The 17,516-nt window shown below is 41.8% G+C and overlaps 1 protein-coding gene across 4 annotated transcripts in view; it reads left to right on the plus strand.

The window, feature by feature from the left end:
* The window catches only part of RBMS3 (RNA binding motif single stranded interacting protein 3), a 538,131-nt gene extending 521,554 nt beyond the window's left edge, over positions 1-16,577 (plus strand). The window contains exons 13-15 of one of the 4 annotated variants that reach the window (XR_004256904.1): positions 8,852-8,976; positions 9,607-9,754; positions 11,114-16,577. Coding sequence is in view for 3 of the 4 variants with exons in the window: in XM_032235699.1 (XP_032091590.1) it covers positions 8,852-8,976; positions 11,114-11,120 (132 nt within the window). In the remaining variant the exon portion in view is untranslated. Of the gene's footprint in view, positions 1-7,937; positions 7,983-8,851; positions 8,981-9,606; positions 9,755-11,113 lie in introns of those variants that run through there. The other 3 variants (XM_032235699.1, XM_032235701.1, XM_032235700.1) reach the window with 3 other exon arrangements.
* Positions 16,578-17,516: the final 939 nt, after the last annotated feature.

Raw genomic sequence — 17,516 nt, forward strand, 5'->3', positions numbered from 1 at the left:
TCTGGCGGGGGGCCCAAGTCCTTCTGATTGAGGCACAGCCTGCGGATGGGAGAGCCTGTGGCTTATTGGCTAATACATCTGCCTAATATGTAATACAGCCCAGGTTCAAATCCCAGTATAGAGACCAACTTGATTTTGTACTTAATAACGGCAGCAAGACTGTTGGTGGCACAATACTGGAAGAAGGAAGATTTGCCTACTATTCAAGAATGGACATTAAAAGTAACAAACTTAGCAGAGATGGCTAAAATATCAGCATATCTTAAGGACAATATTAAGATATTACAATATTTTTTTTTTAAGCAGAGGATCCCCAGGCTAGGGGTTAACTGGAATTGAGGACATGTCAGTTAAAACTGCTAAAATCTCAACTACGCATGTGCAAGATTAGAGATGGCTGCTAGGCGTTTCGCTCCGAGCTAATTAGGCGAAAAAACGCTGGAAATTCCTAAGAATAACAACTTTGTACCTTCTGTAAAGGGTCCCTGGGGATGTCTGGAATTCAGGGGACCCGAGGAGCTCAGACCTTTGCGGGGGTCGCCGCTCCTGGGCGGCCCCGGACTGTACAATCTCCGGAGGTTTGTGTGCTGCCTGCGTTGCTCAGCGGTGGGGGGGGCGACGCCATGCTGGCTGCAGCGGTGGCGTTTTTCGGCAGTTTCAGCGATTCCATCCTATTTGCTGAACCTCCTGGGGGCTTCGTTTGGCTACCATCGCCCCGGAGAGAGAGTGAGCGAATTGAAATATTGCTGGGACTGGGCAAATTGGGCGGCCGGCTTTGCCTGGTGCCGCAGCGGCCCCTCCGGATGGCTCTCCTCCCTGTTTGGCCCCGCTTCCTTTCCAACATTGCCTCCTCCCTCCTCCGTTCTTACTTGGTCGGGTGGCTCTTCAGACGCAATCTCTTCTCTGCCCGTCCCCGCTGCTGTGAGGTCTCCTCCTGTGTCTTCTGCCTGGCATTTGGCTCTCCCCTATTGTGGCACCTTAACATCTGGCCTCCTTTGACCGCGGCCTCTGGACTCCTAGGCTCGCTGGCACAGCCCCATCTGGCTCTGACATCATTACCATCCGCCATTGCCCCTGGGGCATTATCCTGGATAGCGCCTGTATAAGAAGGCCCTCTGCCCCCTTCAATTGCTCCAGACTTTTTGGACCTTTTCAGACCTACAGAAGAGGGGGATACGAGACACTCCCCTATATGTCTTGTTTGGACCATAGCTGGACTTCAGTTATCTCAACCATCCCGAACACTGAGAGCCATTTGCGCTACCTGAACTTGCACTTTTAACAACTGCGTAATCTATCTTTTTTCTCTCTTTTTCTTCCTTCTCCTTCTTCTTGTCCACATCTGGGGATGTGGACATCTGGGAATGTGGACAAGGCCATGACAGCTGTGAGTGCCTCCACCTGTGTACTGGACCTGTGCCCCTCCTGGCTGGTTGCCAACAGCAGGGAGGTGACACGGGGCTGGATCCAGGCAGTTGTTACCGCCTCCCTTCGGGAGGGACTCTTCCCCTCCGCACTTAAAGCGGCGGTGGTGAGACCCCTCCTGAAGAAACCATCTTTGGATCCAGCCGTTCTCAACAATTATCGTCCAGTCTCCAACCTCCCCTTTGTGGGGAAGGTTGTTGAGAAGGTGGTGGCCTCCCAGCTTCAGTGGACCTTGGAGGAAACTAGTTACCTTGACCCATTCCAGTCCGGCTTCAGGCCTGGTTACAGCACAGAAACCACTTTGGTCGCATTGACCGATGACCTCTGGAGAGCCAGGGATGGAGGCCATGCCTCCATCCTGGTTCTCCTTGACCTCTCAGCGGCTTTCGATACCATCGACCATGGTATCCTTCTGCGACGACTGCGGGAGGTGGGGGTGGGAGGCACTGTTTTGCAGTGGTTCTCCTCCTACCTCTCGGACAGGTCGCAGTCGGTGTTAGTTGGAGGGCAGAGATCGACCCCTAGGCCCCTAACATATGGGGTGCCGCAGGGTTCGGTCTTATCCCCCCTACTATTCAACATCTACATGAAACCGCTGGGCGAGATCATTCGGAGGCACGGGATAAGATACCATCAATACGCGGACGATACCCAGTTGTATCTGTCCGCCCCGTGCCAACTCAATGAAGCAGTGGACGTGATGAACCGGGGCCTTGAAGCCGTTAGGGACTGGATGAGGGCTAACAAACTGGTACTCAACCCGGATAAGACCGAGTGGCTGTTGTGTTTCCCTCCCAATAATTTGGCAAGTGTTCCATCACTCAGGCTGGGGGGGTCAAACACTATACCCCTCAGACAGGGTTCGCAACTTGGGAGTCCTCCTGGACCCACAGCTGACTTTTGATCACCACCTGTCGGCTGTGACCAGGGGGGCATTTGCCCAGGTTCGCCTGGTGCACCAGTTGCGACCCTACCTGAACCGGGAGGCTCTCACAACAGTCACTCGTGCCCTTGTGACCTCAAGGCTGGAATACTGCAACGTGTTCTACATGGGGCTGCCCTTGAGGAGCATCCGGCGACTTCAGCTAGTCCAGAATGCAGCCGCGCGAGCGATTGTGGGTGCACCTCGGTTCACCCACATAACACCTATCCTCCGCGAGCTGTGCTGGCTACCTGTTGATCTCCGGGTGCGCTTCAAGGTGCTACTTACCACCCATAAAGCCCTTCATGGTAGTGGATCTAGGTACTTGAGAGACCGCCTCCTGCCAATCACCTCCTCGCGACCAATTAGATCACACAGATTAGGCCTTCTCCGAATTCCACCTGCCAGTCAGTGTCGACTGGCGACTACGCGGAGGAGAGCCTTCTCTGTAGTAGCTCCGACCCTTTGGAACGATCTCCCTGTGGAGATCCGTACCCTCACCACCCTCCAGACCTTCCGCACAGCCCTTAAAATCTGGCTATCCCGTCAGGCCTGGGGCTAGATTGTAATCAGTCCCCACCCGAATGATGAATGTTGTGTTCTATTTTTAATTATGTATTGTTTTATGTCTCACTGTTGCATCCCCTTCCCCCATGAGTTGTAAGCCACCCTGAGTCCCCTCAGGGAAAAGGGCGGCCTATAAATAAATTTTCCAATTTTCCAATTCCAATTCTTTCTTTTGTATGGGATATGCATGGGATATGTATGTGATTGAGTGAATGATCCCACTTTTTATTACCTATTATTGTTGTATTTTTTGTGTTTTTAATTACTACGTGGGGACTGCCTGGGTGAGTGAATGAGTATATTTGATTCGGAGGTCCTGTCGAGGAACGCGGGGGTCATTGGGGTGGTCGGGGGGACTATGGACACGGGAGTGGGCCGGAGCATCACGGTCATAACAGGGAGGGGCAGATATGGTGGGGACTTTAGGGCTGGCCATTACCGGGGAAGGAGGGCTCGCTACGTTACAGAGATCCCTCCTTCCGGCCCTATGAGTACCACTCCAAGGCCAGATGGCGCGAGTAATCAGGACCCTGGTCTCAAGCTGTTGTCGCTAAATGCCAGGTCTGTAGTTCATAAGGCTCCTCTCATCCGGGACTTAATTTTGGACGAGAGGGCAGACCTGGCATGTATTACTGAAACCTGGCTGGGCCCGGAGGGGGGAGTCCCCCTCGTAGAGATGTGCCCAGAGGGTTTTCAGGTGCTCCATCAGCTGAGAGCTCAGAGAAGGGGTGGGGGTGTGGCCATTGTTATCCGAGAGTCTCTAGTACCTCGTAGGATCCCTGCTCCGGAGCTTGTTGGTGTGAGTCCCTGCTGGTGAAGTTGGACCTCAAGGGTCAAGTGGGTCTGCTGTTAACGTACCTGCCTCCCAACAGCGTTGCAGCAGCCCTCCCCTCGCTCCTCGAGTCGGTAGCCGAGCTGGCAATTGAGTTCCCCAGGCTTATGGTTCTGGGGGATTTCAATTTGCCCTCGCTCGGTGAACACTCTGACGGAGTGCAGGAGTTCATGGCTTCCATGACAGCCATGGGCTTGACCCAAGTAATTCGGGGCCCAACCCACTCGGCGGGTCACATGCTCGACCTCGTATTTCTCTTGGAGCAGTGGACTTGTGATCTTGGTCTGAGGGGGAGTGAGATCGTACCCCTGTCGTGGTCAGACCACTACCTACTGAGGCTTGACTTTCGGAGACCAAACCCCCACTGTAGGGAGGAGGAACCGACCAGGTGTTTCCGCCCCAGGCGACTTATGGACCCTCTGAGGTTCCAGACGGAGCTTGGGGTTATTCCTGATACCCTCCCCCGCAGTCCGGCGGAGACTCTGGTTGCTGCTTGGAACTCGGCAGCGACGGAGTCTCTTAACCGGATTGCGCCTCTACGGCCGCTCCGAGGCAATGGATCCAGGAGGGCTCCTTGGTTTACTGAGGAACTCCGGGAGAGGAAGCGCCAGAAGAGATACCTAGAGCACCAATGGAGATCCAATAAATCCGAATCGAACCGAGCACTTTTAACATCTTGCATCAGAGAATACATCCGGGCAATCAGGACGTCGAAAAGAACTTACATTGCCACTCTGATTGCTTCCGCTGAGTCGCGCCCAGCCGCCCTGTTAGGGATAACCCGCTCCCTCCTAAATAGGAGGGATACGGGGGATCCTTTGCAGGGCAGGGCTGAGGATTACGTCCAGTTTCTCGCGGACAAAGTTGCTCGGTTTCGGACGGACTTGGACTCCAATTCTGCAGAACCAGCCGAGGCACTAGGGGATAATCTGGTAGGCTATCGCTGGGTTGAGTTTCAGGCTGTTGCCCCTGAGGACGTGGACAAGGCCATGAGAGCTGTAAGTGCCTCCACATGTGTACTGGACCCGTGCCCCTCCTGGCTGGTTGTTAACAGCAGGGAGGTGACACAGGGCTGGATCCAGGCGGTTGTCACCGCCTCCCTTCGGGAGGGGGTCTTTCCCCCCGCTCTTAAAGCGGCGGTGGTGAGACCCCTCCTGAAGAAACCATCTTTGGATCCAGCCGTTCTAAACAACTATCGTCCAGTCTCCAACCTCCCCTTTGTGGGGAAGGTTGTTGAGAAGGTGGTGGCCTTTCAGCTCCAGCGGTCCTTGGAGGAAGCTAGTTATCTTGACCCATTCCAGTCTGGCTTCAGGCCTGGCTACAGCACAGAAACCGCTTTGGTCGCATTGACCGATGACCTCTGGAGAGCCAGGGATGGAGGCCACGCCTCCATCCTGGTACTCCTTGACCTCTCAGCGGCTTTCGATACCATCGACCATGGTATCCTTCTGCGACGACTGCGGGAGGTGGGGGTGGGAGGCACTGTTTTACGGTGGTTCTCCTCTTACCTCTCGGACTGGTCGCAGTCAGTGTTAGTCGGAGGACAGAGATCTACCCCTAGGCCCCTAACATATGGGGTGCCGCAGGGTTTGGTCCTGTCCCCCCTATTTTTTAATATCTACATGAAACCGCTGGGTGAGATCATTCGGTGGCACGGGATAAAATACCACCAGTATGCGGACGATACCCAGTTGTATCTGTCCGCCCCGTGCCAACTCAATGAAGCAGTGGACGTGATGAACCAGGGCGTTGAGGCTGTTAGAGACTGGATGAGGGTTAACAAGCTTGTGCTCAATCCAGATAAGACCGAGTGGCTGTTGTGCTTCCCTCCCACTAATTTGGCAAGTGTTCCATCTCTCAGGCTGGGGGGTCAAATACTATGCCCCTCAGACAGGGTCCGCAACTTGGGAGTCCTCCTGGACCCACAGCTGCCTTTTGAACACCATTTGTCAGCTGTGACCAGGGGGGCATTTGCCCAGGTTCGCCTGGTGCACCAGTTGCGACCCTACCTGAACCGGGAGGCTCTCACAACAGTCACTCGTGCCCTTGTGACCTCTAGGCTGGAGTACTGCAATGTGCTCTAAATGGGGCTGCCCTTGAAGAGTATTCGGCGACTTCAGCTAGTCCAGAATGCGGCCGCGCGAGCGATCGTGGGTGCACCTCGTTTCACCCACATAACACCTATCCTCCACGAGCTGCACTGGCTATCTGTCGATCTCCGGGTACACTTCAAGGTGCTACTTGTCACCTACAAAGCCCTTCATGGTAGTGGATCTGAGTACTTGAGAGACCGCCTACTGCCAATTACCTCCACTCGACCAATTAGATCCCACAGATTAGGCCTCCTCTGAGTTCCATCAGCCGGTCAATGTCGACTGGCAACCACGCGGAGGAGAGCCTTCTCGGTGGCAGCTCCGACCCTATGGAACGATCTCCCCGTGGAGATTCGTACCCTCACCACCCTCCACACCTTCCGCATAGCCCTTAAAACCTGGCTGTCCCGACAGGCCTGGGGCTAAAGACCGCAACCCACCCGAATTGTATGAATGTTGTGCTTTTAATGATGTACTGTCTTATGTGTTTAATCTGTTTGTCCTCCCTTCCTTCCGAACTGTGAGCCGCCCTGAGTCCCCCCAGGGAAAAGGGCGGCATATAAATAAACTACCTAAACTACCTACCTAAGGACCACTCAGATGAGAAATATAAACTGGAGTGGAGAAGATGGATTGACTATATTCAAAATAAATACGGAACTAATAAATTCCAGATAGTTTATGACTGAAAAAGTGAGGAACGATATAATCTGTTTAGAGTTAGCCTAACAAAAGAGGAGTTAAAGCTCAAATGAAAGATGATACTAACTTTTTTAAAGTTTATTTTAGAATATGTTTGTTAAAGATTTATACCCTGTATTTGTTCTGGGAAGTCAGGGCGAAAGGTTGGGGGGGTTGGATTCGGGTGGGGAGGGTGGGGGAGGGGAGGTAAATATTTGTAAAAGCTTTTTTAAAATTTTCAAAAAAAAATAACAGTTTCAAGAAAAGTAATAAAATGGAGCAAAATTCATTTAATAAATATTTTGCTTAGCAATATACATTTTGGGCTCAATTGTCGTAAATTGAGGGCTACCTGTATTGATTAAACCACAGCCACTCAGCTTTCTATACAGTGGAGCTTTTCTCTATAAATCCTAAAATATTTTGATATCAAAAAACCACAGTAGAATGACTTGGTCAACTGAGGGTCTAAATATATAGTTGATGTTGCCGGCATATTGATTACATCTGTCTACATCTTGACTGATAACTTCACTAGTAATCTCAACCAGTTCAGAAAAATGGTATCCAATCATTAAAGAGACATTTGTCACTTCTAAATCTGCACTCACAAAAGAGGCATTTCTCAACCTCTAGCTGCCCACAGGAAATCTCAAAAAGAATCGCAGATTATTTATTAAGACAACACTTCTGGCATCTTACTAGAATCTAACAGAATAGGATTTAACTCAGGACATATGTGAATCTTGCAAATATATTACCGCAGAGGAATCTTCCAACTCATTCCTTTCAAGAAGGATTCAAGTAACTCTGAACAGAGTTCCCGGATAGGAAGAAGCAACAAGAGCAGAAATCGTTTACTATTATAATTTGTGTATATTCCTAAATGTGAGACCATAGCTGTTTCAGTTTCATTCATTCATTTTTCTGCCAATAAGCACTAGGCATCTTTTTAATTTTTCATCTCTTGAAGCTTTTCAGTGAATCCTGTTACCCAGTGAACTGATGTCCTCCTTCCCCAAGATCCTCCTTCTTAATAGCAAGTTTGCTCTTAGTCTGAGGATGGGACAAAGCTGTCAAATTTGAAAAGGTTTCATGTCTATACTTGTCTGTTAGCTATTACAAGCTTAAATAACTTGATGTCATGGAAAAGGACTTAGTCTAAGTGCCATAAATTTATTGCACTAAGCACAAACACTGAAAATTCCCAGTGGGCAAATGGTCATAGATTTGGCATACAGGTAGTCCTTGCCTTACAATAGTTCATTTAGTAACCATTCAAAGTTGCAATGGCACTGAAAAAAGTGACTTATCACCATTTTCAAAGTTACGACCTTTGCAGCATCCCATGATCATGTGATCAAAATTCAGATGCTTGGCAACTATTTCATCTTTATAACTGTTCTTTTGTCCCAAGGTCATGTGATCACCTTTTGCAACCTTCTGACAAACAAAGTCAGAGGTAAGCCAAATTCATTTAACAACCAAGTTACTACAGTGATTCACTTAACAACTGGGCCAAGAAAGATTGTAAAATCAGGCAAAGCTTATTTAATAAATGTCTCCTTAACAACACAAATTTTGGGTTCAATTGTGGTCATAAGTTGAGGACTACCTGTACTGCCAGTGCAGGGGTTAACTAGAAAACATCTTTACTTTCCTGGTTTTCCATCCTCATTTGTTGTTATTGCTTACTATTGAAGTGTTTCAGTTCTGATTTTATTGAAGGAACAAATAAATTAACTTTCTTTTGATGAGATCCAAATGAGACTGTCTTATTAAATGATAGCAGTCTAGAGTACATCAGGGTTCATTGTAAAGATAAGCTGGTGCAAAGTGGCACCATAGTATTATTTTCTTTAAAACTTTATAACATTGATGTCCTAATAGTAGAGTTGTGACTGTAACCCAGGCAATAAATTTGATTAAATAAACAGTTTAGCAATAGCAATAGCAATAGCAGTAGACTTATATACCGCTTCATAGGGCTTTCAGCCCTCTCTAAGCGGTTTACAGAGAGTCAGCATATTGCCCCCAACAATCTGGGTCCTCATTTTACCCACCTCGGAAGGATGGAAGGCTGAGTCAACCCTGAGCCAGTGAGATTTGAACCGCTGAACTGCTGATCTAGCAGTAGCCTGCAGTGCTGCATTTAACCACTGCGCCACCTTGGCTCTGCGCAACCCATGACTCCTGGTATATCTGAAATTTGACAAAATAAAAAAAAATGGTACAACTACCCTTTAAATAATGAAGTTAGTTAGCTGCTGCTATTGTATTTTATAAGTTGCTGATCGTAGTCAAAACTATAAGGTGCTCTATGTTCTTCAGGGTGTGGTTGCTGATACCTCTCCACAGACAGTATCTTCATCACAGGAATCCAGTGGTCAACAGCAACAGATGGCTGTCGAAACATCTAGTGAACATGCATCTGCATATTCATATCAACAGTCAAAGTAAGATGATTTTAATTCCTCTAAAATCAGACCTTTTTTTTCTTAAACACAATTCCAGATTCATTAACAATGTCAATATCCATATAACCATTTTGACACTGATGACTTGATGTGAAAGATAGGCTAAATATCAATCATTTTCTATTTTATGTTATATAAATAATACGTATTTTTTGCTCTCTGTGTAGATAACACAGATAAACAATTCAAATTTGTCATCGAACAACATAAAAAAGTGTATCGCTGCTATTTCAATTTATATAAAGAATTATAATCCTGTTCACATATTAAGGCCATCTAATTAGATGGGACTTTCTTGAATAACAGTGCAGATTGTGCTAAAGGAACTGATATAGCCTTCTAAGATTGAGTGATAAACACATGATAGAGTTGTTGAACCCTTAATACTTCAGTAATACATGCTTATTACATCAGTGTACATGCTAAATGTAATGACAGAATGGCTTTAGATGTATGAAAAAACATATATACAGTTTTGTTTCTATCATTGGACAGGCAAAAATCTTTAACAAATCCTTTCAAAAACATTTCAAAACCTTTGGGTCAAATGTGTGGCCTGCTTTTCTTTCAAATCAAAATCAGAGGTGTGTTTAATTTTATATCCAATAGAAACCAGCTTCCAAAGTATCCACCTCTTTATATCTATGTGAACCACTGATCTAAGAATGGAAAAATATAAAACCAAAACAGTCCTCATGCAAAAACAGGAAGTTTCCTTGGAGGAAGGGAAGTCTGTTACCTCACTGATATGAATAAGGTAAAGTCTCCCTTGATTTGAGCTCCACCCTGGTTACTTCATGAACGTTTTCACATAGTTTTCTTTACAACAGTATAAAAGTGTTTTGCCATTGTCTTCTGGGATATATTTTTTCCAATTTTTAAGTCTAGCTTAAAGCATTGCAGTTTCCCAGTCTTCTCCTATCCATGTACTAGTCAAAGCTTGCTTAGCTTTCTGAGATCAGCTAACATTGACTTGGTACTGCCATTTAATTGGATTCAAAGGAATTGACTGAATTAAAGAAATACTAATATTTGGAATTCCTAGGCATTTTTTAAAATGTAAGTTGCATCTTACTAGCAGTTCTTTCACAATGCTATAGTATTTTGCAAATAAATATTATAGTATAGCCTTTCGACATCAGGAAATCTATTTTGATCATGACATGGCTGAAGAGCTCCTTCAAATAATCCAGGTAGACTTTAAGACTTAATTTTTTTTTAGTAGAATTCAGAGCTGTATATATTGCCAAAGCAAAATTTCAGTAGAGTCTCAGTTTAACTTATTTAGAGATACAAGAGGCAGATATATTTGTTGTTCAGGGAATGAACAACTTTTCGGGGGATGGGCATTCATGGGTTCCTAAAAGTTCCTTGTAATTAGCACCTGGCATTTTTAATTTGTCAGGATGTTTTGGAATTATGTTGGCAGCTGACAATGATGTTCATTTATCCTAAATATTATGCTACCCCATGATGTGCTATATTATTGCAATATTTCAAAGAAATTACTGAAATCAAAAAAATCCATGAGAAAATCACACATATTCTTCATTCAGTGTGACCTTCAAACCAATGTAAAGAAAATTATGAATAATTGAATTTTTGCTTATAATTCATTCTCTCTAGGCCAGGGGTCAGCAAACTGGGCTCTGGAGTTGCATGTGGCTCTTTCCTCCCACTGCTGCAGCTCCGTCACTGGTTGGCACCATAATTTTGAGAGGATCTTCTGGTGGGTGTGTGTGTGGAGAAGCACAGTGCACCAGGAGAAGACTCTATGGCAAGGGGAGGGTTTTCCAGTTGTTTCCACAATTGATAGGGCTTTCGGTTATGACAGGTAGAGGAAAAAGTATGCCGCGCTAGAAGGAGACTCTATGGTGGGGGAACTGAACTTCTGGTCAGCTCCAGAATTGAACAGGGGGCTTCCAGTTAGGACCTTTGTGGCTCTTGGTGTTTTCTTTTCTGTGGGAAACGGGTCCAAATGGCTCTTTGAGTGTTTAAGTTTGCCGACCCCTGCTCTAGGCTAAGGAAATTTAGCTTCAAAAGAATTTAAAAAACAAGAAGATTTTTAAAAGATGCTATTTTTATTTAATGAATGTTTTAATTCATTGTTTTACAGACAATGAACAGACCAGAAAAATGTCAACGAAGCTTGCCTTGAATGAAAAAACTTCATTGAACAAGAAGTTGGCTTTCCGTTTGCACAGGCAGCGACATTTTTTTTTTTTTTTCATTTTCTACTTTACTCAACAAGAGTGTTTCTGTGTGCTGTGCAAATTGTTTGGTCATATAGTCTGATAGTTTTATTTTTGCTATTTTTTTTAATTAAAGGGGGAAACATGGCAAAATACTGGGTTAATATTTTATCTGAATGAACATTTGAAATTCAGCATTTACTTGGAACTGTACATTTATAATTTTTGTTTGTTTGTGTTTGTTTTGCTTTGCTTTGCTTTGCTTTGCTTTGCTTTGTTTTCCCAAAAAGCTAAGAATGGTGATAATAAGAGGGAGAAAGCTGAGATGAAAACCGGTGTTCTTCCTCAAGAATCCAGCTAATTCTTTTCCCCTTGTTGAAATCAACTGTTTCTTTTCTTTTGAGTTTGTGCGCATATGTGTTTTTTTTTTAAAGAAATGTTTAGGTAAGATTTATATTGAAACTTAATTGCCTTAATTTTAAGGATGTCGAAGGCTTTCAAGGCAAGCTGTCAACGGTTTGGTAGAAGAAAAGTACATGGATTCCTATGTATGTACACCTGGATCAACTGGTGCTGAAGTTCAACAGACTGAATTTTTAGGGTTAACAAACAACAACAAAATAAAAACTGCACAGTTTAACAGAAAATGTTAAACAAAAACTATTGATAAAGGAACTATGACAACTTCAAAAATTGGGGGGGAAAATCAATGTGAAGACTTTTATGAACTTTCTTAGTGTTGACAGAGAAGAATCTAAAAGGCTAAAGTGTTTTATAATAAAATAATTTGAGAGGGAGGTCAAGTTACATTTTAAAGAATTGGTGGGGAGGGTTCTGATTTTTTTTTTAATTTACAAAATGTGATTGTTGGCCAGAGCATTAGAGCTTTTTATCTGCAGTCTTTTTTTATGAGCTTTAAAAAGTTTTTAGTCTGCTTTGCTTATTACATTGCAAACACCTAGCTTAAAAGCATTGGAAGGAAATCTTAGATAGGAGCTTATGGTCAAAAAAGTGCAAAAAAGCAATAGCTAGAAGAAATTGTTGACAATTTCTATAGTATTTCCTAGTTGTGATCAAATGCAGCCTATGGATGGTCTGTTTTATACCAAAGATTAAATGATACCCCACCACAAGAAGATAGAAGCATTTTATTTTATTTTATTCTTATTTCTTTCTTTAAAAAAATCTTTGTTTGACTAATATGGCCGGTCCAGTTGTTATCTTTATCTATTATTTAAACTTTCTTCCACTGGTATTTTACATTCTATGACCTTGGGATTCTAATCAAAAATCCTGATTAGTTGGTACTTAACAACACTTAGCAGACCAGGAGGAAAATTTCAGTTGCCAGTTATGCAAGGTGTCTTTTAACTTTTCTGTGCTTTTTTCTTTTATACTGAAACAGGAGTCTTACTTCCTTATATCATCCATGGGCTTTTTCTTTTTTTTCTTTTGCCTCCTCTTTCCCTGTATTGGTTTGCAATCCTGTGAACCATCCATGATCATCATCTGGATGATGTCACTTAAAAGAGGCCACTGAACATGGTTACTTTTTTTAAAATAGTCCCAACCAAGATAAAAGTTTTAAACGGTTTGTGTTAATTTTTATACAGGCATGAAATTAACAATCACTTTATATTAAATGGATTTTTGTTGTCTTGATATCTGACAATCAGAGATTAGTTAATTAGGTAAAAGACAAGAATGATTATGTTGAATCAGTGCAAGTTATTTTTTAAAGATAAAAGAATATATGGAATCTAGGAATATATGAAGGAAATGGAATATGAAAATTCCATTTCCCATTCATAGTGGTTGAAGAGGGACTGTATTTTTCCAACAGTCTATGGAGAAAACATTTTAAAATGAACTTTCCAACCATTTCCAATTACTTATTCTTTGCTAGATATGGCACAGTCCAGGGATCATCTCTTTTAGACAGCACTATTCAGACAATGAGGAATTAAGGGTATATATTTCTGTCCCCAAATTAGAACTGGTATTTATGAATGGGGTAAAGAAGTACAACGTATCTTTTTTGAGAAGATGAAGCATTTAAAATGATTCTTCTTAAGGAAAAAATAGACTTAAGTGTAGTGACTGTGGTGTATTAAAAAAAACAGGGTAATCATATTGAAAAATGAAAGCAAAATGTTGTAAAAATAAAAATAAAACATGTTTTGGGGGCAGGGAAGGGTAATCAAAGAGATTCAACTTACCAAGTTTTAATATCAAGGACATACACAACTAAACATGACTCCTACATGAGCCTTGTGAAATAACAACGTTTTGGCAGGAGCATTATTGTGCACAGAATCCATGGTTACCTTTAAATGATGTTTTTAAAAAAATTGAGTATTTTTTTAAGAATGCTAAAAACAGTTGTTTATTTTTAATGTAATATTTCGTGCTTGGTGGGGTTGAGTGTTGGATAACCCCCCCCCCCCCAAATAACTGCTAAATGCAAACATTAAAAAGCAAAATAAGAAGAAGAAAGGAAAACAGGCTGTCACCTGGCTGGCATAATGAGAAGAACCTGGTTATTTGAAATTCATGTAGTTTTCAGTAACCTCATAGATAATTAAAAGGACCACACAGAGAAAGGATAATAATGTATTAATAAGGATCTCTAGCTTCCTTTTTCCACACGCTTTGCCAATGCTGTTACTTTTTAGAACATCCCTTGATTCCCCCCCCCCTTGTTTTCATTTGGAATAGGTGTGCCTATTAAAAGGGATATGAGAAAAATGATCAAGCCAGCCTGGTTTTCTTCCTTTTTATGCTTGCCCCCCCAATCCATCTCTCTCTCTCTCTCTCTCTCTCTCTCTCTCTCTCTCTCTCTCTCTCTCTCTCTCTCTCTCCCTCCCTCCCTCCCTCCCTCCCTCCCTCCCTCCCTTAATGCGGGACAAAGTATACCTTCTTCTAAATTATTATTACTTTTGTTTTACTTGCCAGTCTTGTCTGTATCATTGTATTTCTTGATGGATCCTATCCAAGTACTAATCAGGATTGTTCCTCCTTCCCTTTCTAAAATCAGCCAAAGTCAGCTAAATGCTTTATCTACCTGGCCATTACAAATGGAGAAGTAAAAGTGACATATTCTTCCAATAAATTGCTATTTAATAGATTCCCCTTTAATGCATCACCAAGTTAATAATTGATAGTCTAGACGCTATGTTTGAGTCAAATTGCTATAATCTAAATTTGAACATTCCTAAAGAAAATCAAAAATCAATTCTTGATTTCAAATTTAATTTTATTAATACTTTTGGCCATTCATACCCAAAAGACTTTATAACAGCATTAAAGAGGCTGTATAACTGGCATTCATTATTTACAAGATGTATGATACTGATGTATCAATCTGATTTTATTTATTATATGATGTCAGTGACATCAATGGAGAAATTATTTTTCATCCCCTAGGAAAAGTCGTCATAAACTCTAAATCTGACCCCAACTTGAAATAAAATATAAGGAGAGGTTCTTATGATAGCAGAATGGTTACAATCATTCTAACTTTAGATTGACAGGTCTAACTTTTCAAAGATCAAAAGAGATTTGATTCATTTAGTAAGACCTTAGAATTTTCCTTTCTTTCTCAGCCATACATCTCTTTATGTGATGCCACAATCTAGAGAAGATTGGAATGTTCCAGAACTCAACAGCAATTTACATTTAGAGGAGAAAATATGAGAAGTCTAAGGTCCAGAAACACATGGGGATTGCAGATTTTGCATCAACAATATATTTATATAAATATATTTCACAATGTCATCTGAATCACTGTGAATGTATCTTGTATATTTAATCCATACCACCTTAACAAGTGAAAAGGACAATTTCCTAAAGCATTTTATTATTTCTCACAGTGCTAAAACCACTAAAAATTATTCTGGGCATCTAAATGGCCTTGTTTCATTCCATGAATATAATTTATGGAATGAGGAATTAATTCCTTAAGCTCTAGCTGACCAGATGATCATATTCTCCTTGTCTGATATCATATAGAAAGATACTTTGGGCTATACACCTCTGGTCTTTGAAATTAATATTCCAATCCTGATATGAGTAATGACACTAAACAGCAATACAGACAAGACTTCTACTTGTGCAGAGGAATTTAGTAGGCTTTCTGGATAACCACAGTTTACCCTCCTCTGCTATCTCCCTCCTCAGCTTCATGAACTTCTAAAGATGGGATTGCTGGTTTTGAGATAATATGATGATGGTTACCCAGTCGCTTATAAGACAGCCCAAAGGTGGACTGCTGAAATATGGGATTTGGAAAATAATATACTATTGCAATAACAGAATAAACCTAGGCTAGACTTCAATATCATCAAGATTCAGAAAGCCTTTCCTCAGATCTTTTTAATTAATGTGCATTTAATCCAAGTATTGGAGCAAGAAAGCATATATGTGTGTGTGTGTGTGTGTGTGTGTGTGTGTGTGTGTGTATTATACTGCATATAAAGAAAAACATTTTTGATGGTCTTCAACAATATTGAGGGATGTTTAAATTTCTTCTGAATATGCTTTCCTTGCTCCATTCTGATTGCAAGGTTCTACTTTTTCCAAGAGACAGAGAGAATGCAAAGTAGGAATGACTAGATGTACTGTCACATGTTCCACCACGTATAAAACCTTGCCAGTGTGTGCCATACATGTAAGAACTGGGATTTTTTTTCATGTGATTTCGCTAGCTGATTTTTTTCCAAGTATTTCATTAATTCCTAACTCACTTAGCTGAGCAATCAACAGAGGGTACTCTTGCTGCAAAATGGAGGCTTTTGAATTTGCAGTTTGACTTCTACTTTATACATGAACCTCCTATTTGGGGCCAACCATACACAGAACTTAAAAAAAAATGTTTCCCCCTCCAGCTGGTCAACATTTTCTCTTTTACTGGAGAAACATTCTTGTCCTGTCAAAACCCTGTCCAAATTAGTAGATTTGCAAGATAAGACTGCCCTACACCATTAGTGTCATTGCAACTGTTTGTTCTGAAGTATGTGTATGGGTTCTTTGGAATTAATCCACTATGTTGTAGTATTTTCTGCTACAATTGCATTCATAAAACTGTTGATTAAGCAAATAAGTGATTCCTACAGCAAGGTTAAATATTTAAATTCATTTGACATTATTTAGAATTACGAAGTATATGTCTTTGTACATTTGTCTATCAAATCCAGCAGACCTAAGAATGCCTGCAATGTAGTAATAAAATTTATTTTTAATATGTCACAGTATTTTGATCTAAATTATCTTGCCCATGGTATTGAAGAAATGATATGAAATGCATAGAAGGTTGCCTTGATTTGTAACTTGAAGCCTGAAGATGGCATTATCAGCCTTGTTCTCTTCATTAGCTGAGACTAATGTGAATAGAACAGGTTTAAATAACATCACTTGAACAATTATCTATCTAAGTCTTCTGAAAAGTAGGCTAATGGGCTTCGCACAATGAATCAACCTCATGGTCATAAAACAAAATTTGGGATCTAAGATAGTTGTATTTGAGTCATACATAGTCAACTTTTTATTTCAATGCTTTATTTAATATGAAATTGTTTTTGATGTACAAAGGAATAAAGATTCTTTGTTTCTTTTGAATAGGCTAAGAATGTTCAAGCAATATTCTGGAACTGTAAAGGAAACCCCAGCACATATTTCTGAAAAGCTCTTTTTTATGTTATCATAAAACTTTTCTACCAGATTAGATGATTTCATTTTAAATAAAGCATAACATAATCATGCATGTAACAAATGGTGTGTTGGAGTTGGCTTTCACCACTCCTGAAAGCCATTTGTTAAACAATCAAGAATTTTATGGCTGATTGACAGCAGAATTGAGCCACCACCAACTCAGCTTTTTGGCAATAAATGGAGAAAATAACAAGAAGGTGACAATCAGCAGAGAGAAAACAGAACTGCTTAACTTTTTAAATCTGTCTTTACTCACAAGAAAAAAAAGTCATCAAAAAAGCTGTAAAATTCAGAATTTTTCAAGTGAAAATAAGCAAGAGAATGGTAAGAGAATACCTATTTAGTCTAGATGAATTCAAATTACCAGGATCAGATGGATTACACCCCAAGGTTCTGAAGGAACTGGGAAATGTGATCTCAGAACAAGTGAACTATATTTTTCAAAGATCCTAGAGCACTGGGGAACTACAAATGACTGGAAAATGGCTAATGCAATTCCCATCTTCAAAAAAGGAAATAGATCCAAGAAACTACAGACCTATCATTCTGACATCAATACATGGAAAGATTCTGAAAAGGATAAGGAATGAATCTGCAAAAACCTAGAGGCAAACAAAA

The sequence above is a fragment of the Thamnophis elegans genome, chromosome Z (assembly GCF_009769535.1).
Source record: "Thamnophis elegans isolate rThaEle1 chromosome Z, rThaEle1.pri, whole genome shotgun sequence".
Lineage (NCBI taxonomy): Eukaryota > Metazoa > Chordata > Lepidosauria > Squamata > Colubridae > Thamnophis > Thamnophis elegans.